At 36.2% G+C, this 22,297-nt stretch overlaps 2 protein-coding genes across 2 annotated transcripts; both read right to left on the reverse strand.

Moving 5' to 3' along the window:
* Positions 1-7,451: 7,451 nt before the first annotated feature.
* Positions 7,452-8,422, reverse strand: LOC105089955 (olfactory receptor 4K5-like). The gene is given in 2 exon segments (XM_010981138.3): positions 7,452-8,053; positions 8,056-8,422. Coding segments are annotated over 2 exon segments (969 nt in total).
* Positions 8,423-17,702: 9,280 nt separating this feature from the next.
* Positions 17,703-22,164, reverse strand: LOC105089999 (olfactory receptor 4K15-like). The gene is made up of 2 exons (XM_031452774.2): positions 22,160-22,164; positions 17,703-18,576 (listed from the first exon to the last, which is right to left on the reverse strand). The coding sequence occupies exons 1-2, from the start codon at positions 22,162-22,164 to the stop codon at positions 17,703-17,705; spliced, it is 879 nt and encodes a 292-aa protein (XP_031308634.2).
* Positions 22,165-22,297: the final 133 nt, after the last annotated feature.

Genomic DNA, 22,297 nt, shown 5'->3' on the forward strand with positions numbered 1-22,297 from the left:
CCACCCTTCGGAGATCTGAGGTAATCCTGCAGTGGGAGTAATTATGTTTACAAAATACTTTTTCCAGGAATGAAAATGAAAAGAAAGAAGTTTATTACCAACTAGTTGGCATGCATAAAAGCAAAAGATTATTTGATTATCACTGATTCCCAGTTGGCAAAGTAATTTTTTGATCCCTAACTGTCTGTCGATAAAACAATCATGCCATCTTACAAATGATCTTCTGGCCTCAGGGTGGTTTCTTCCAATCACAAGGAGGCCACTAGTTCACAGGGCAGCTTAGTCTATTAGAGTATTCAGCTGGTTCTACCATCTGTAGTTTAAGAGAACAAATCTATTCCCACTTAAACATGATGGCTCTTCAAATATTTGAACATGCTCTTACTTCTCCATGACAAATCCATTTCTCCCCCCAAATATATCAGCAATCTTTTTATCTATATTTTATATAATACTTTGTCTGGATTTCCAAAGGTTGTGATGTGGATGTAAGTTTAAAATGGTCATCTTTAAAGAAAGGAATTGAAATAGATTCTCTGTCATTTAGCACGTGTATGTGCAATGTGTGTGTGTGTGTGTGTGTGTGTGTGTGTGTGTGATCCCACTCTAGTAAAATGTTCACATAACTAAGAATGCATGAACAATGGCACATATTGCAGCATTGATTGAAAAAGATAATTACTGGAAAAAAACCTAATGATCTATAATTTTGAGAGTGAAGATTATAGTATTTTAGTGTGGTAGAACACATTCAATGATTAAAATTACTGAGTTATTTCTGTAGATGAGAATGTATAAGATTAAAAAACATGTCAAGGGAAAATAGGTAAAATTGTCATGTGCACATTTGTACATGCCATATATATATATATTATATATATGTACATATATATATAGTATGTATATGTGTGTATATACATATTGTCAACAGAAATAAGAAAGCACAATGTAATGCATAATGTAAAGGGTGTGAGTTAACTTTTATTCGGGGACCTTACTGAGGACTGCAGCCCAGGAGACAGCCTCTCAGATAGCTCCAAAGAGATGCTGCTGGTCAAGCATCAGGAGAAGTAACAGCAGTTATGAGACTAACCTTGATAAAAGGGAGTCTATGCTTTTGGTCTCAGATGAGCATTGATGTGAATACAAAAATCCATAGGCTTTGTGCACACTCACATAGGTCCATCCTCATTCTCCTCTGCCAGACTACTTTTCTCAGATTTTCTGATTTTGATCTTTCAAAACTCCCAACAAGCCATCAAAGCCATTTTTCACTGTCCAGGAATTTATATTCATTTTTACTTATGACCCACTCTCCATCCAAATTTGATAACTAAGTGAAATATTTATGGCTCTTGCTAATAATATATTTTTCCCTGACCAGTGTCTGTAAGGTCATGTAAGTGGGCTGTAAAGCAACAGTAGTCCATTTTCTGTCTTGCATCAAGACTTAGAATCAAGCCATCCATAGAAACCTTTCCATTAAGCCATAAAATTGAGAAATTGAACTGAAGTAAAGGTGTTGATGCAAAAGAGCTAGGTGACATGAGGTTCTGGCCTTCCTGTTTGTGGTGATTACTTGTGCTTCTATACCTGCTTCGTCTGGTCCCAGATGTACCACTTCCAGTGCATGATGGCTTACTGCTGTGGTGGCTAGAAATTGTGGCTTTTTAAATTTGATAATACTTTATTCATGATAAGCAGTGCTAGTCATACAGTCACTTGAAAATCCATGATCATGAACTCAGTCTCTGATGAGATCCTGTAGCATTAGAGGATTTGCTTTTCAACTAGTGAGGTAATTAGAGAGTATGGGACTTTTTCCCCCCAGAATCCTAGGAGTTAGCATTGTTCGTTATCTAATTGGCTTTACCAAAGAATCTCACAGTATCCTTTTTTTCCATCAATACCTCTGTTTCATTGATTTTCTTGGTTCATATAGCCTGAGCTTGCACTGAAAACTGGACTTAATACAGGGACTCAGTGAAAACTGGAAATCCTGTGAGTTACGTAAAATAAAGCCAGTTTTATGCCACCTCCGAAATTCCATGTACCTGCAACACTATCTATTTCTCAGTGATAAGGAATACAAAAGAAAATAACATATATTTTATATTTTGGAGGGATTTCGTAGCTTGCCCCAGAACATTGGACCCCTTCCAATCCGAATGATTTGGCAGGTTTCTGAAAGTTTATAGGGGTTATCTGTTACTTTCTTTAATGTCACTTTCTGCTCACAGGTCCAATCAACACACACCTTCAGTGTAAGTGGACCAGTATGATGTTCTGTAGATGATCATAACCATTAAGTTCCATAAGGACTACCAGAGAGCAGAAGAGTTAATATAGAAATGTACAAACTGTAAATGTTTCAGAGGGTTAAGGAGTCACTGATATTTCTTTTCAGTGTGAAAACTCTATCATATAATAAGAGTTGAGAGATTTCCTTCAACTTTTTGTTGGCATTTCAGTTCCTTTTTGGTGTCCTTCATGTATTTGGTCCCAGCTAATTCCAAGATATTGAAAATACAGCATATTATTTGGCAAGGATCTTCTCCAAGTAAAGGTATTTATGATGACATACAAGTTTTGTCAAAAAAGTAGATCACCTATGGAAAAAATATTGGATCTCGACTCTGCTGTCAGATTATATCCTTCCCTTTTGATCCTCTAAAAGGCCATCCTGAAGTGCCTTCACAATCACCAGATCTCTTTATTCTAGAGCTCTCTGTTACTCTGCATTCCTGGAAATTGTACCCTTCCCTTTTTGTCCTGTAGCTAACTTGAATCATATTATTGCCAGCTGTTTGGACACTTCAGTGGAACTAAAGCTTCTTCCATTTTAGCCTCAGCTAGCATCTTAAGGTATGCTTTCTACTGTGTTACATCACATCAGCTCCTTTAAATCTGAGCTATGCATTGAGTTTCTGTTCCTTGTCTGAAGTGCTGCTCCTCTGCTTAGCTTGTACGTACAGCAGAGGTGACTCGCATTCTGAGAGCTGAGGAAACAAACAAGTCTACCTGGGGTTTTGTAGCATTCCTTCTTGTTTTTTCAAATACTCAGGTTATCAGAACCACATTAAGAACATGCTCCTCATCTATAAGGACAAATTACTTTTCTCATGGAGTTTAGCTCAATCATGGAGAAATACATTAATCAAATGATGGTGTGCATTAGTGTGGTGATTTAAGTAGAGAACTGTATCATACACAGCCTTGTTAATCAGGTTAAAGAGGGTTTATTTCCCTTTTACCTAAAGAATATTAAATAGTAACTGAAAGACTTTAAAGTGATTGATGGCCTGATAAGAAGTAAGTAATCTGCTCAATGTCACACAAGAGCAATACAGACAGTGTTCAAATCCAAGTCTTTTTATAAGCTGCTTGAAAATTATTTTCACATTTACTAAAATTTTCACATCTTCATTCACCATTTTTATGCAGTTAAATGTATTTCTCTGTCAGTTTCTCAATGTGGCAGAAAAAGCCCAGAGAGATCTGTGGACCAGACAAATAAAAGATTTTTTCATATTATCCTATTATTTTTAAATACCTGCATGGAAAAAAAAGTATTACCAAATTAATAATTATTAATTATTTTTTATTTTATTTCTTAATTATATTAATAATTAATTATTAAGATTTATTTTATTTTAAACAAAATATAACATGAGGTTCTTTTGTGCAAAATGTCTCAATTCTAACTTAAATACGTCTATGAACTTTTGGCTTTATTTTTGTTTGTTTTTATCACTGAATGTATGACACACGGTTGTAATAACAACGGTGCTGCTTGCGGTTTGGTAAGGGTCTTAGCAGCGGGTAAAGAAGCAGACTGATCTTTTCCAATTGAAAGCTACTCATTGTGGATCTTATAGCAAAAAAACAGGCTGGTGATCAAAGTTTTTATACACACTTTAAGAATTAAATGTTACATACAGTGAATTTTCAGTTTCCCTCATTACAGAGCACTCTGCAAGGTTTCTTACCACATTTCAAAAAAAGGCATGAATGATTTGGAAAAAATAAACAAAAAACAAACTTTAGGTTAAGCTATGGAAACTATCACACTGTGAACAGAGAAAGAAGTTTAAAATAGTGAGTTGACAAATGATATCATCTACTTCACAAATGCTGCAATTTCTTCTATTTTGAAGTGTGTCATAGATGAGTCTCACTTCAGTATAAACAGATGACACTGCTGACAGCTTTTGGTCCAGGCAGATCCTGATTTTCCTCATTATGTGTATCATATATTATGCCTCTTAGGGACATTTCTGGGTTTTCAATATCTTCGAAATGCTTAAAAGTTTCTATATCTGTCAGAATCTAGTCAGGGAACAAAACCACACTGGTAATTTGAACAGAGTGTTTTTAATATAAAACCTTAGTAACTGGTAATGGGAATTAGATACTGAGGGGATAAAAGATAAAAGAATACCTGAGGGCTGAGAGAGAGGATCCAGGGAAGAAATAAACTTGGAAGGGGGATCACTTCCCCCAGGTGAGTTTCAGAACTCTTTGGAGAAGATATAATGTGGCCCCACAGATGAGGAGTCCTGGGGCCGAAGCTGGTCCACAGATGGAAGGCTGAAAATAGGGAGCAGGGAATTTAAGGCTCAGACTGGCAACAGAACTTGCTGGAGGGGGAGAGCCACTGGGTTGCCTGAACATAGGCCATTGGCAGCTGTACTGTAGGAAAAATAAGCTAAACCCACTGGAAGAAGGAGAGAAGTCCCTTTCTTCTGTTGTGTTCATCCAGCTTCTTGTCATGACAAAGAAAAAAGGTTTAAAGTTCAGTTCCAGTATGACAAAGCAGGCCAATGCAGATGAATTTGATGTCAAGAAATATGCAAAGGAAAATATGATACTTTTTATTAAATAGAGTCCTTGGAGTTTTCTTCAACCTATCTGCTCTTGTTAACTTGTTGATGAAAGGAAATGGCACACATTACTGTGACCATTGCTCTTTCTCTTGTCATACGTTGCTTTGAATTTCTTATTTCAGCTCTGAAATTGTATCTACTGCTAAGAAAATTGTCGACTCCATCAACATTTATATGTAGGATCTTGAATGTCCGGCTTATAAAGAGATAATATAAAGAATTAAAATAAAATGTGTTTTTCTGTGCTACAAGAAAACTTGCTGGCTTTCCCTTCTTTAGAAGTACTTAGTTGAGATATAGATAGCACTTTATCTTTTCTTGAAAGAGAACTTGCCAAGATACTCCCTCTTTCCATTTGCAAACAATGTAAGGGAAGCCATGTGAAAGATTCAAACAGTCTGGAAATATTTGGAGTCCTTTGACACAAACTCTTGTGTGAATTAGCTGTGAGAGTTCAGACTCCATTGCTTAATACTTATCATTTTATTTCAGGGAGTCCATTAAGATAAAAATGCAAGTAATTCAATATCATGGGTGGCATATAGATTTCAATGTCAGAGATATCATCTTACAAAGTCATCTTACTCAAACTGAAAATCAGCTGCCTTTACATTAAAATGTACAACTGACCAAGATTTAAATTACTTGCACAAGTTTTATTTAGATTATTTTAGCAAAATTTTATTAGTTTTATATATAAATCCTAAACATAAAAAGGGGATAATTTTTAAACTATGTATATATTACAGTTTTATAAATAAAATCATTTTTTAAAGTAATAAATACACTACACATGCAATCTTATGTTTATGCTATTTGAGGAGAAGAAGAGCAATGATATTAATCAAATTTTCAAAAGTATCTCTGAATCAAGGAGACACCCATAGATATTATGAGCACCTGAGTAGCTAATAACTAGTGCAGTTAACCAGGTTACATATTTTCTGAATTTTTTAGTACATTGATTCTCATTGTTTACTAGATTTAATGTAACCTTTTTATAAAACGTAGAAAGTAGTCTTAATCTCAAATTAGAGCAATTAATTTGCCTAGCACTGAAAAAAGGGTGACATTAATAAGCTTTTTAATGAATCCTACCTCCATAATGCTTTAGCACTGTAGACTGAATAGAAGAAAACCATTCAGTGCATAGCCCTTTATTCAAGAAGAACAATCATAGAGCCAGCCTTCATTCCATGGATAGAATATGGAGTGGCCTGCATGGTATAAAGTCAGGGGACATTGGTACAATCTCTTCTTCCTGTCCCTGTTCTAGATCCAATGTACCAACTCTCCTCTCTTGCTACTGATAGATTGTATTCTAAAATTAGAAAGAAATGAATATGTCCAAATTCCTGAAGACAGTAATTGATGGATTTAAATTTATACTAAAGTATAAATTACTGTTACTGGAAGGTAGATATTGAGAGTAGAAAAGAGCAAAAACGGTCAGGTCTCAGAATGCTATGAAGAGAGCAGAAATTGATTGGGGTTGGAAAAGAGGACATTTTCATGGTTTCGTCCATGTTTTACTTAATGATGATACCACTGGGGATGGATTTAGAAAAGATTAGCTGGGAATGGGAAGATAAGAAGGCAAACAACAAAGTGCAAAACTAGAGTTTTCATTTTTAGCATAAAAGTCTGTTTGCCTTTTATGAATTAAGAGATTTGGGAAAATAAGCTTAGAAACTCTAATCAACATTTATAACTCCCCTAATAGTCCCTAGAATCCAGGGTGGAGATTCAGCAGCAGAGGCCTGGTTGCCAACTGGGATGTGTGTTTAACATTGACCCTTATCACTAAAAACTTCATATTGGGTCCAGATGCAAAGAGTGCAGCACAGCTTCTCACACCACAGACTAAGACTGAATTGATCAACTTTAAAGATTCTTCTCTTTTCTACAGCTCATCATTTCATTTCAAAGGAAACTGAAATTATCTTAACTGATCAGAGAAAGCCCACTAAATACTTGAAAAGCAATCTTCCAATTACATATACTTCCATATTTTAAAGCACCACGAGTTATTGGAAAATAATATGAGATAGTCCCATAATAATTGATGTTGGAGGAGGAATCTCATTACCTAAGAATTTCCACTTAAGCCTGTGCACTTAAATTAGTGGAGTGGCTATCCCCTAGTTGGAAAAATGCAAACATTCAATTAAATAATATTCATCTATATTGAATTTTAGGCATGTAAATTGGGAAACTCATACAATCATAAAAAAATGTCTAAATGTATCCCCATGAAGGAATCCCCATTCTGTTTTTTCCATCACATTTATGTTTACCTGTAGCCAAAGCAGTCAATACATCTATACTCTTCACATAAAGTCTTTCCATATTTTATTTTCCGAACAGGTAATCATGATAAATTTTTTCATATTTTTGGATATTTAACTTTTGCTTAGGTGATATCTGGGAAAAGACTTGTTAATATCGATTAAATATTCTCTATATCATCTTCTCCATTACTTTCACCACAGTTAAGGTATGCCACACGAACATGTTGAAACTATTTACAGACTACTGATTTGAAGAATTTGAATGAATTTTATCTTAATAAAGGGAATTCCTCACTACCAGTGGCATTTCAGAAATTTTCTTGGGCCTCAGGTAGTTGGTCATAATTTTCCTCATGGCAGCCTTCATATCTCTGTTTCTCAGTGTGTAAATAATGGGGTTTAGGATAGGAGTGAAAATGGTGTAAAATATGGCAAGAACTTTATCCACAGGATAGGTGGTAAAGGGCCACATGTAGATGAATATGCAAGGTCCAAAGAATAACATTACTACGGTGATATGGGCAGCCAGTGTAGAAAACGCCTTGGCCATTGCAGCAGAAGACTTAAACCAGACGGTAACAAGAATAATGATGTAGGAGCTGACCAGGAGGGAGAAAGTGCTTAGGGAAAGGATTCCACTATTGACCACAATTAGTATTTCAATGATATAAGAGTCCAAGCAGGCAAGTTTAGTCACTCGAGGAAGGTCACAAAAAAAGCTGTCTACTTCATTGGGTCCACAAAAAGGTAGGTTCATGGTAAATGATAACTGGCTTAACATGTGCACCAAGCCCACAGCCCAGGAGATCATTACCAGGAGAGTGCATGTCCTTCAGCTCATGATGACGACGTAATGTAGGGGTTTGCATATGGCTAGTATCTGTCATAGGCCATGGAGACAAGTAGCACCATCTCCCCGCCAGTGAATAGGTGAATGAAGAAAATCTGGGCTATGCAGCCACTGAAGGATATGGTCTTGGGTTCACTCAGAAAATCAGCAATCATCTTCGGGGTAGCAAAGGAAGCCTGGCAGATGTCCACAAAGGAAAGGTTTCCCAAGAGGAAGTACATGGGGGAGTGCAGGCTGTTGTCAGAAGTCACCATGAGGATAATGAGAAGGTTTCCCAGCACAATGACCACATACAACACAGAGAAGAAAATGAAAAAGAAAAGCTGGAGTTCCTGAGAACTAGAGAGTCCCAGCAGTACAAACTCAGACACCACCGAAGAATTGACCTTATCCATGGATCCAGGCTGCAGGCTTGCTCTGAAACGATCCTGAAGGAGGGGAAATAGGAAGGGATCAGACTGAGGAACCAAGAACACTTTTAACAGAAAGGATTCTGAGATCTCAAATATCATGTGAATAAAAAAATTTGGAGACCAGAATAATATATCTGGAAAGTAGGAAGGAGCTTATGAGAATGTCTAAATAATATTTCTAGGCTGCAGAGGAGAAATTTAAAGATCAAACAGACTTAGTAATCATCTGACATTTAGACAGCTAGTAAGAGTTGCAAAATCTTAGTGTGGATTTGAAATCATACAATAAAAATAATATTAAACTCTTAGTACCAGCAAAGTTCTAGGCACTGTCCTAAGCATCTTATGGATACAATTGAGTCTTCCCATAATACTACATGGTAAACACACTTATTAAATTCATTTTTCAATAAGAAATCAGAATCACAGAGACGATAAGTAACTTCCCTAGAGTTACACACCTGGACAATAAGTGACCTAAATTTTGAACTCAAACCTTTCATTCTCAGGCTAGTGCTCTCTGATATTATTTTACATTGTTTAGAATTCAGTGATGTGAAACCCCTACCATTTTCACTCAACAGCAATTGGAAAGTCCCTCAACATATGCTCTTGATTCTGATCTTTCCACCTACTGTGAGACATTGGCTCTTCAGCTGAGCCGGGCATCTCAACTCTGGCACTACTGGCATTTGGGGTGAACTCTCTGTTGTGGAGGACCGTCCTGCGCACTGTAGGATGTTGGGTGGCATCCCTGGCCTTTCCCACTGGGTGCCAGTAGCACTTTCCCCCGGAGTTGTGACAATAAAAAATGTATCTAGGCATTGCCAAATGCTGAGTGGGGGTAAGAGGATGCAAAATCACTCTAGTTGTGAACCACTGAGTTGAGCCATCTTTAGCTTGCATTTTCAGTCTCTCTCTCTCAACATTTTCATGGACCGACAACATGCTCAATCGGACTCTTCCAGGAAATAAGCAAAAACAAACAAACAACAAAAAGAACTCTCCTAAATTCTTCTACTCTCTTTTGTTGTTTTTTACTTAATTTCTCCTCTTGTTTTCAATAAGAAATTTCTTAAAGGATATCCATGTTTCCTTCCAATTCTTTTTCCCCTGTTCAACCCTTAACACAGCTATGCCTTTTGCTTCCACAGTCAGCGAAACTTTTTTAAAACAAATGTCCTCAAAGTCTGGTCATAAAAGCTAATTTTGTTACACTCTTAAGTGAAAGAGTCTCTGTTTTTTCTCTCAGAATTTTTAATATTAGCTTTCTTCATCCACACACTGCGCCTTCCAGTGTGGATTTCCCTTAAGGAACTAGCCTTTGGGTCTCCAATTTGCCCCTTCCCGGCTGGGCATCTGGTACTCCTTTCTGTCTCTTACTCCGCATCCTTCTCAGCCTCTCTTTCTCTCTGCTCCTTGTTCCCCTTCTCCCTTGGGTACTCCATTCAACTCCACAGCATCAACAATCCCTGCTGTGTGATGACTTCTGATTTTGCAGCACCGTTTCTCACCACACTCCGGTTTCCCAACCAGGTTTCTGACAGTTTTATGGATGTGACTATTCACAGCCATCTCACACCTCAGCTCACACTTTTTCTCCTCAATTTAGTTCTTTCTCCCTTTAAAGATTTTCCATTGTGTAACTGTCACCATTATTCTTCCAGGTTGTAAACTTGACTTTTTTTCTAGACCTCACTCTCCCCACTTATAACATCTCATTGCTCCTTTAAAAATAAAAGGTCTTCAGCATGACAGGTGTATATGGTGGTCTGGTCTGGTTTTACCTATGCTATTCTCTAGCCAAAACAGACCCTTAAAACTTTTAATAAGCTGGTCCACTCTGCCTATTCATTTTCTCGTGTCCTTCACAGATAGATGATCTATTCCAATACAAATGTCATCACCAAAAGCCTTCACAGAGCTTATGCTGAAGTGTCTTTCCTAACGGTGTTGCAGCACTTGGCTTGCACTTACATTATGTGCTCCTCCAGGGTAAGCGTTGCGCACATACCATTTCCCTGCCACACGGAGAGACTCTTGAATTTGTGTGTGTGCTCCTTGTGGACTGCTCATAGGACTTAGTATAGGTACTTACATGGAATATATTCTCTATAAATGTACTTTAGTGCTAATTGAGATATATTCCATCTCAACATTTTACTCAACATTTCTACCTTCTAATTTTCCTGTGCACAGAGGCCTTCCCACTGAATGGCCTGCAAACCATAAAACACCTATATAAACTTCATCTCTACGTGGAACAAAAATATGTCATCTCATTAGTAACACAAGCTCATACTTGAGTCATTAAAACCAGCGCCCATAATCAAACCAGCAAATGCAAAGGGAATAAAATAACCCTGAATTACAGCATATTTATTTGTTGTATTAGAAATAAACCATAGTTTGTTTACCAAATTTTTTAAAAGTGATAAAAATAATGAGACTCTTAGAAAAGAAGAAACTTCCCGTCTTTTTCTGTAGAATTAAGTAAATCCTGTCTGATCCACTTCAAGTACAGGGTAAGTGAAATAAATCATTGGTGCAAAGATAATACAACTATAAACCTATAACCTGAGTTTGGTATTTAACATTTCCATGATTTTTTAAAATAGTTTTTCCTCATAGGCACATTTCCACAAAGAAACATAGCCTTGATTTACATGTTTATTTAATTCCTTTAGGTGAAAGGTAAGAGTGGCATCATGGTTTTTTACAAGTACAATCAGTGTTTGTCATAATCTCCCCAAGAACACTTCACCTTCTTACATAATTTCTCACAAATTCTCCCAAACCTGCTAGAACACCTGACCATTCTCATCGTGACTCACTTTCTTTTACTTCTAGTACATTTTTCTCCCATTCGTGGACCCTCTCCAAGGCATAGTGTAGTAATGTAATGCATAACTGGACACAATCTATTTTTAATGTATGTCTTAGTCAGATATACCTACCTGATATAAAGCATATCAGAGATGTAAATTGAATTTCATCAGTTTTTCTGTTGTGGGATTAATCTTTTCCACCTAGCGATACTAGAGATGCCTTTTTCTTTTGTCAGATTGGAGTAGTGCTTGGATTTATCTAAGTGACCTATTGATGCTTTGAAGATTTAGTAATAGAGAGCCGAGGTTTCTCTTCCAATGGGGATTATTAATACCTCCCACTACGTATCCCATTGGAACAACGTAAATAGCATCCCCCATTGTTGACAATTACAATGAGGACCATAGGGTCATAAGAGAAAAAGGGAGAGCCACTCAGCCCTGGGGCAGTATGTGGAGTGAAATACCTTATGTGACTTTTACATAATGGAACCTGCTACTCTAGGGAGAATATGGGGAAAAGTACATTCTTTTTCCTAAATGAGAATGCTTTGACTTGGAAATGAAAGGACACGCTGTCTCCTTGCTTCCTGACCATGTGGTAATATAGAGGAAAGGGGGACTAATAAGAACTTAGAGGATGTGGGTTCTTGTTCTCCACTGTATTAATAACTAAGATTATGTTACTGGATAAATTACTTAACTCTGAGCCTCAGTTTACCCTTCTGTAAAATTATTTTTAACATTTCTAGTACACTGAAAATAAAGAGAACTATTAAATGAACATTTTGTATACAACGTTCAATTTGGCCAAATGTTAATGTTTTGCCATATTTCCTTTATTTTTATTAGTAATAAAACACTGTGAAAGGCAGTAGAATATGCAACCCCACCCCACCCAAATGCCATTTTGGCATAAGGATCATTTTGATCTCAAGACAATTGAGAAGCAGACAGGAGAAAAGCTCTCTGCCCTCCATTTGCCTAAAAGCAGAAGGTAAATTTGTATGAGTGATGCCCCTCTCCTTTCTACCAGGAAGGACGGAAATTAATCAGAGGGGACAACTCTAGGTCCCTATCAGCTCAGGGATGTAAACCTAGGAATTTACATAACAAACATTGCTAACTAGCCTTTGTCTTCCAGTACTTCCCCCATTTATTCACCTCCCCACAGCTTGCTGCTCTGAAAACTCAAAGTCCCTTTCCTTTGTCTTGTCACGTCTCCAAAACCGTGTTGTTTTGTTAAGATGCTATATAAGCCCAAGTTCTAACCAGCCCTTTGAGTTACTCATCTCTGAGTGCTCCCAGGTGTAGGAGTGGTCACATGTTAACAAACTTCTGTTTGTTTTTCTCTTAGGCTGGTTAGTTTAATTTACAGGGCCCCAGCCAATAAACCTAAAATGGATAGAGGGGAAAAAAATTTCGTTACTCTTCTATAATTACTAGTTGAAGCATGTTATGTAATAGCACAAACCAATTTTCCACAGTTAACCCTTATTCTGAGTTTGGTATTTAACATTTACATGATTTTTAAAAACAGTTTTGCTACATAGAGATGTATCCACAAAGAAATATGCAGCCTAAATTCACATGCTTATATAATTCTTCTGTGATGCTATTTTTCACTCAGTAATTTGGGAATTATCAGTAGTGATACACATAGTTTTAGTTCATTTTTATGCTGTAGTTTTTCCACTGTATGAATACATACACATTGCTTATGTGTCCATTTTTCATGAAGCAATGGTTGTTTCCAATGCTTGCTTTACAAACAAATTAGAACATTTATGTGAATAAATATGCTAGAGGTTCTCTAGGATGTATTCCTAATCAAGTAATTAGTAAGTCATAAAGAATATGGGTCATCAACATTACTACATATTTCCAAATTATCCAAAAAAAAATCCAGTAAAAACTAGGTGTGTAACAAGTTTGCATCTAGTTTCAGTTATGTATTTATTGCTTCTCAGCTCTGAATGTACCCTTCATTACATGCTCTGTGATAAGTAATGGAATTCCTTTAAGTATTTCTCCTTTAATGTGGTGTTAACCCTTCTAGAGGAGGGAACCAGAGGCACACAGCCAGGGGAACAGGAGCTCCAGTGGTTGGGGTCTGGGCTCAGATCAATGTGTGGGTATTAGGACCTCCTAAGGAGCCTGCCCCAGACATGAACCAAAACACAGTCCCTGTGCTGCCTTGCAGTCACAGTCTAGTGATAACCTTTCCACAGTGCTCTCCACAGAGGAACCCTGGACCTTTACTCTGTAGGGTCCCTGCCCATGCCAGCACCTAGACTCCCATTACACGCAGACCCCACCAGTTGCTGATGACCCAGTCCCCCATCTGCAAATGGGTGGCCTATTGCTTGCCAGCAGTTTGAGACCAGCTCCAGTCCAGTTCATGAATATATTTACTAACCAGTGAGGTGAACCACACCTTCTCCTTCGAGTCTAAACTCCTTTCAGGATCGACCTTCCTTTGGTACTGACCGTCCTTTGGTACTTTCCCTCTGCCCTAAGGCACCATGTAGACTTCCCTTATGTCTCTGCTCTCATTAGTGTCTCTGAGCTGTTAGCTTCTTCGGTCATGTTTTTTTGCATCCCTATCCAGTCTGTCTTCTTCTCAGCAACTCGCAGAATGTTATAGTGTTTGTTTTATAGATATGTCCATTGTTACAACTGCATTTAGCAGGAGTAATATGAAAAATTATTTCTGCTCCTTTTCCCACAATAAGTCATCTGCTTTTCTTTTATAATAGTAATATTTTCTCCTTGTCATTTGCTATGTGTATTTAGTCATTTTGAACATATTTGCTTCATAATACTTATCCAAAGATTTATTGCTGATTTGAGGGGGAAACCGGGGGTTAGTCTGTTTCTTCTGTCTGCTGACTCTTGTTCTCTGTGGATGGGCTGCTTGTGTGTTTTAGAATTTGATTGTGAACTCAAATTCAGCAGGACTTCATGTGTCTAAATCTCACGTGGCCTCTTTTAAGGACATGAGCCATCAGAGAGGTTTTTGTCTTTCCTTTTGTGAATGCCCCCAAAACTTCATTGATGCCTTGAGTTCCCAATACCAATGTCAATTTTTTAGGTTAATACTCTTCTGATTATGCTGAATATAAATTCAAAGTCTAAACTTATATGTGGGCAACCCACGATTATAATTTCCAAGAGGAAGCATTTTTTTCTCTCCATAAGCAAGGAATGAGGACAAATATTTCGGTCTGTTCCTTGTGCTTCTTGGTACCCTCTTCTGGTCCACACTTTCACTGAGGGTCCCAGATCCAAGAGATCCAGTTCCACCTCACACTCTTGTACAGACAAAACTCTCCTCTAATGGTCTAGCCCTGCACATCCTTTTCTTGACCTGCAATCACTTCCCATCAACTGTCCCCGCTCCAAAGCTTCCACTATTTTAGATACCATGATGTCATTTGTTTGTTCTAAAGAATGCATCCAGAGTTCATAAATATTTTTATAGGAAGTGTTTCAGATTACCTAAATTTCAGTATTTTTAGTAATAGAGGTATAATCTGAATTTTCTAATTCACAAAACATTTTGTGAGGATCAAATGTGGTGATATATAAAGATACAATTTACAAATGGCATGTGATCATTGAACATAGTTTTTGCTTTATTATCACCATTGTTCTCTGATACAGTCCTCTATTAGGTTTTTATTTTTTAGTTCTATGTTTCATGGAGGAATCAACAGAAACTTGCCGAATGGATAAAGTTATGAGGAAGAAAATGAGTCCAAAATTGTTTAAAATATAACTGGATATTAAATCCTAATCCATACTACTACTTTGTCTACATACTAAGTTTCAATAACATAACTTGCCTTTGGGGTATGGCTTTTCTGTCACACATTGGAAGTCAGAAGTTATTTCTTCTACTTTCTGATTATGAATTATGTTCAGTTAACTTGTATGACTCTCAATCTCAGTCTTCCAATTGGTGAAAAGAGGATTTAGATGAGTAAGAATTAAATACTATATTTAAGTATGAAAATGTAGCCTTCTTTTGAAAAGTCAAAATAATGGTTTTATACTTTCAGAGAGCCTTGAAAAATGTATTCTCAATTTTGTTTTATTGGTCGGTGTGGATTAGAGGGCATGACTTGAAGGCAGCAAGAGAACGCATGGAGCAAAACTATAATTTAGCAATGTTGGCAAAAATACTCTGCTTATATGTGGAGAAATCTCCATTTCTGTATGCTCTCATTGAGCCACTAAGTTTGAGTGTCAATTCTGAACTTCAGTTTAGCACACTGATACAAGTAAACATTACTTGTGGGCTCAGATCTTAGTATTTGTGACGGCATTAATGTAAATATGAGTCTATTTGGTTTCTAAGTTCAGATAATGAATTCTGCAACATAACCTATTTATTCTTTGGTCCCTAAGCTTGGATAGTTTGTAGTGAGAGTTCAGGGTGCAAGAAATACTGGTCCTATATACCAAAAAAAAAAAATGATCTCAATATATTTAGTTTGTTCATTCAGAAAGAAATAGTTTGAATAGCAAGGAATGTCATTGTTTGTGATTATGTACGTATACAGAGAAAGGAGAGAGAGAGAGAGAATGAGATCTTTCGCCTAAAAATGGTGAGAACTGTGCCAAGTTTTCCTCATCTGTAAAATTTATGACAATACCTACCTCTTATTTGTGGTACCAGTTAAAATGATGACTGGAAAATGACTATAAGTTAGTTACTATTCTAAAACTATAAAATATGATTTAAATATAATACATTATCTTAGTATTTTATACATTTTCATATTTACCAAGTTGATTAGTAGAAGCATGAATTTAGTAGACACATTTTATAGGAAAAGGAGACTTTTCTATTGAAGTATAGTTGATATACAATATTGTATTTGTTTCAGGTGTACAGCATTGTGATTCAGAATTTTTACAGATTATACTCCATTAGAAGTTATTACAAGCTATTGGCTATAATCCCGTGTGTTATACAATATATCCTTGTTGTTTACCTGTTTTATACAAAGTAGTTTGTACCTCTTAATCCCATATCCCTAACATGCCTCTTTCCCATCCCCTCTCCTCTGGTAACTGCTAGTTTGTTTTCTATATCTGTTAGTCCATTTTTGTTTTGCTATATACCTTTGTTTGTATTACTTTTTTAGATTGTACATATAAGTGATATCATACCATATTTGTCTTTCTCTGTCTGACTTATTTCACTAAACATAATATTCTCTAGGTCCATCTACGTTGCTGTGAATGGCAGAATATCATTCTTTTTATGGCTGAGTAATAGTCCATGTACATATATACCAGATCTTTTTTATCTGTTCAGCTGTTGATGGACACTTGAGTTGCTTCTATATCATGGCTATTGTAAATAGTGCTATTATAAACTTTGGGGTGCATATATCTTTCCAAATTGGTGCTTTCACTTTTGCTGGATATATAACTAGGAGTGTAGATCATATGATAGTTCTATTTTTAGTTTTTAAGGAACTTCCATACTGCTTTCTATAATGGCTGCACAAGTTTATATTCCCAACAGTGCACAAGGTTTCCTTTAGGAAGAGAAGACTTTTATTATTGTTGTTGGCCCAAAATGTGCCTCAATGGCATATTGATTATTTTGAATTAAAGTTACTTAAGAAATAACCAATGCAAGAGGGACATCTGACCCTTCCAGTCTCCCTGAAAGCAGGAAATAAATCTCTCATATGAAAGGTGCACTCCTTGCATCTGGAGATGGAAGGACACCTTTATCTCCAAGGAGAGAATTTAGGCCAAAAAACCTGTATAAACAAACCCTGTTACTTCTTTAATTTACTATCTCAAGTCCAAACTCTGTTTAGATTCTTCACTAATTGGGCACCCAAAACCTAAGGTTTTTTGTCCTGTCAATTCCTCACAACTGTGTACACACACACACACACACACACACACACACACACACACACACACACACACACACACATATTATACATACATAAATAGCCAAAAAGTATAAAATCTACCTGCTTTGGCCACTTCTTAGGTTTCATTTCTTTGAGACTTCCATGTACATGAATGAAAATTTGTTTCTTTTTTTCCTATTAATCCGTCTTGTGTCAATTTTATTATTAGTCTAGCCACAAGAGCTCATGAAAAGTAACGGGGAAAGCATCCCCCTTCCCAACGTTATAAAGACTTTCAGTCTGAATCAAATAAGTATTATTTCATAAGCAAAATACAGGATGTCCCATCCTCCTGTTACCTAAGATGGTTTGTTTACTGTTATGAAAGCAAATGCTATGAAAAGGAAGAAAGTGCGTCCTTTGGTATTTGAGATGTAGCAATGATTCACAGAGGAGGGGACCCCAGCCTGTCTTGTATTATGAGCTTCTATTTATCACAAGGGAGAGCTGGAGACCATTAGAAACTCACTCTCGGTGCCTTAGTTTTCACATTGCTGATATTACCTCCTTATTTCTTAAGGTGTAGATCAAGGGATTTAAAAGAGGGGTAAAAACAGTATAAAATATTGACAGAACATTATCCACTGGGAGGTTGCTAAAAGGCCAGGCATAAATGAAGATGCAGGGCCCGAAGAAGAGGGTCACCACAGTGATGTGGGCAGTCAGGGTGGCCCTGGCCTTGGCCATGCCTGCCAAGGAATGCCGTCGCATGGTGACCAGGATGACCGTGTAGGAGACCAGCAAGAGCACAAAGGAGCTCATGGCCATTAGCCCACTGTCTGAAAGCATCAAGACCTCAACAGTAAAGGTGTCTGTGCAGGCAAGTTTGATAACCAGGGGAAGGTTGCAGAAAAAACTGTCCACTTTGTTGGGTCCACAGAATGGAAGGTTTACTGTGAAGACCAACTGACTTACTGAGTGCAGAAACCCAAGGAGCCAGGAGCCCGCCATGAGGCTTGTGCACTTGCGCACACTCATGATGGTCACATAATGCAGGGGGCGACAGATGGCTACGTATCTATCGTACGCCATGGCCACAAGGACCTTCATCTCAGCACCACCAAAGACGTTCAGGAAGAATATCTGGGCCATGCAGCCCTCAAAAGAGATGGTCTTACACTCCACAAGGAAATCAGCAATCATTTTGGGGGTGGCAAAGCTGGACAGACACACATCAATGAAGGAGAGGTTACCAAGTAGAAAGTACATGGGTGTATACAGGGCAGGTTCAAAGATGACTGTGAGCACAATGAGGAGGTTCCCCAGCACAGTGGATAAATAGAAAAGTGTGAAAAATGCAAAATAGAAAAGCTGTAGCTCTCGAGAACCTGAAAGACTGTGTAATTCAAATTCAGTCACTCTTGGTCCATGATTTCAAATTTCTGAAATTGGATCAGAAATGTTCCTGTAAAGTGAAATGGAAAAGCATCCTAAGATTGGGAGAGTAACGAACAAAGCCAAGTGTGATATCAAATTCCACTCAACATACTTATGTACTTTAGATCCTTATTAGCACACAAAGTACACATTGCATACAATCATTTATTTCGTAATGACTGTATAATCTTGGCTTTCATCTCTGCATCCCAGCATGATAGCTTTCTTCTAAAAATAAACACTTAACCTTCATCTCCACAATTTTTAAATGGCTGATAAGTTGGAAAGAAACTCCAGAGTCATACTGACGGGTTTTAAATGCTATCTCTTGTAATTCCAAGCAATGCGACCTTGGGCAGTTTAATTAAACACTCTATGCTTCAGTTTTTGCAACTGTAAATTGGAGAAGTTAATAGTATATAGCTCACAGGATTGTTAGGATTCAGAGAGTTACAGGTATCCCCTGTTTATTGAAAGTTGGCTTTATACCACTTTTTCAAAAGACTTACATTAGTACTTGTTTTCACTAACTTAAAGAAATCTGAAGAGGATTTTTGCTTTTACGAAGGAAAAGAGAAAAGCAAAAATAGTGGCAACATTTGTTTTTCAGTGAGTGTTACAGAGGCATCAGACTTCCTGAGCAGTGAGGGTGGTATCACCAGGCTCCTCTCCCAGAACTACCCATAGCGTCTCAGCATCAGGTCACCATAGCTTTGAACTGTGTTAATTCCACGTTTTTATCTTTTTTTTGTTAAATAACTCCTAATTTAGACTCACCGTAAATATATAATGGCTCTTTCTCACCAGTGACTCTGAATTTATGTAAGTTTAATATTTAATCTTCAGTCAATAGCAAGTACAAAAAAGGATATAGTGCTGATATTGTCGATCTGTTTTCCCTGTCTATTTACGCAAACAGATTTTATGATTCTGAAGAAGTCTTATTTTATTCTTTAATTTTTTTACAGTAAATTGTTCATGGATGATGTTCAATAATATTTGTTGATCCAAATAAATTAAATGAAGTTTTCTGTTTCAAATCAGCTAAAGAGAACTGGTTTTATTTCATTGGCTAATTATCTGTGTATTTTGGAGAAAACTCTAAAAAAAACTGCTTCTTGAGAGGCAATCCACCCATTCAGTGGATCTCTCCCCTTAAGAATTCAAGGTCATCATGCTCCTTTCTGCAGATACCTAGTGAAATCTGCAGTCAAATAAAATAATAACTGTCCAAACCTCTGTTTCTTTATCTGGAATTAAGTAAAATTCCTAGAGGGGTGCGAAACCTATTTACTAAATCATCTGTATGAGAATCTCTTGCTACTGTTACATACAAAGAAAAGCTTATAAAGACCTACCCCAAAGTGTTAACAGTGGTTATCTCTGGGCAAAAAAATGCAACAAATTTATTCCTTATACATTTCTGTGCTTGCTGAATTTTTCTGTTGTGCAATGTGTATATATTACCTTTTCAATTGGAAAAAAAAAACAGTAAAGCACTTTTAAAAAAAATACATTTCTATTTTTTAATTTAGAAAAATCAAATATTATGATAAAAAATTATCTAATGAGAAAATAGAGATAATAACTGTATATATAAAACATATATCATTGTATACACATTACACATTATTACATAACCTACCATTCAACAATATATAATAAATATTTCCTGCGTCAATACAGTAATTTTATACCAGCTTTTTTATGTGTTTATTTATTGTAAGGATGTTTCTAACTTTCTGAATCATTAACATATAATAACTTTGCTTTTATTTAGCTAAAACTTTATGGTTATATACATTTATTTAGGATACATTATTATAATTATGCACTTAAGAATTTTTAAGTTAATTGTACCAAAACGTATCTCACTAAAATGATTTTTGAGAATGCCCATTCTTCACCTCCCCACTTTTTTGACAAGATGGTGTATTACAGTTTTTGTTTTTGTTTTTTTACTAATTTCCTATATAAAAATGCATCTTATTGATATATCAATGCATTTAATGATTATCAGTGGAGTTGACCACTAATCCACAAATTGATCATTTGTATTTTTTTTACTGTACAATTGCTTTTACATATTTTTCTATGAGAAATAGTGTAGAAGTGACGCAAAAATAGATATATTGAAACTCTCTAGAGCTAGACCTAGAGATGTGTACTTAAGAATCCAATTTAATTGGACTGCTTTGAATATCACACAAAAAATTGCATGCTATTAATTTGGGTAAAATTTCATAAATTTAAAAGAACAAGAGAATACTTTAAGATAGACAGATTTCTTGAATTACTCAGTCCTATAATTCCTAAGAAAGACACCCAGTGCTTTGTGTATAGAACTAGGAACAAGACCAAATCTTACTCCACATCTCTGCCTTTCGTTATTTAATTTTGAATAGTTTCATAAACTCTGCACCCTGTAAACTTAATAGGAATCTTATAGAAAAACATATGGATGTGCCCTTCTGTACCAAAGTTATTATAAGGTAAATTAAAGATAAAGAAACAAATAAAAATTCTTAAAATGAAAAAAAAAACTTCATAAGAGGCAAGCTGAAAGTCATGTGCAAAAGAGAAGGTGGACTTTCAACTTTTCCTGATAAAAACGTGTTAGATTGAGATTTTTGAGTGTGTGGCTCTTTCCGAACACTAAATTGTGGATACGTTACTCATCATCTGGATTCCTGAAGCCTGTACACACACAAATACAGGATCTCGGAAAGTACAGAGCCTGAAATAATCTCAGTAGGTCACTCTAAACTGAGAGCAGAACTGTGCACAGTAAGTGCTCATAAATTATCCATCAGTGATTTTAATTAGAATAACCAAATGCCATTGAAATAACTGAATATAGTAACTTTTTATTTCTCTAATTTGTCCACTTGGAAAATTTTTTTTATTTTCATTCAGTTCCTTAGAAATGATGTTAAGTGCGTGTATGTGTATATGTATGGAGATACACATATATATGTGTGTATGTGTGTATAGTACTTGATTCAGTCACATCCAGAACACAATGTTTGTGAAAATCTGGAAGCTATTAAATACAGGATATAATTGAATTATATACAGGATATAATCAAATTTTTATATATATGTTATAATATTTAGATGAGATAATGAGCCTCCATTTCTCATTATGTGCTAAGAATTCTACAAGACTATACATAGAAATGTAGACATATGGATATAAACAGAAGTATAAAGTATCTATATGACACTAGACTATATACACACACAATCTTGAATAACTCTATGCATATAAAATAGTATAATCTAGAATGCTCATAATAGCCCTTCAAGTATGGTTCCATCCTTATGTTACTAAATCTCAAGTTAAATAATTGAATAGTTGGATTGGCCATATGGCAAGCAAGTGACAGAGCTAGAATTTTTCATTGTAGAACCTGTATGCTAAGTGTTCTAAAATGGTATGTTGTCATAGTTATTTCCGTGAACATCAATGCAACAATTTAAACAAAAAAATATGTGCTTATGTGTATAATGAAGCAATTGAATTTAAGTGAACATTTGACCATTCATGTGACACCACATCACACGCCATGACTGTAGGAATAAACTTAGAAATAACAGTGGCTGAGTCAGCAGAAGAGAGCCTAAAGTTTAGTGCATATAGAAAAATGGACTTATCTCAGAATTTAACAGTTCAAACAAGAAGAAACAAATTCAATCTCACT

The sequence above is a fragment of the Camelus dromedarius genome, chromosome 5 (genome assembly GCF_036321535.1).
Source record: "Camelus dromedarius isolate mCamDro1 chromosome 5, mCamDro1.pat, whole genome shotgun sequence".
Taxonomy (NCBI): Eukaryota; Metazoa; Chordata; class Mammalia; order Artiodactyla; family Camelidae; genus Camelus; species Camelus dromedarius.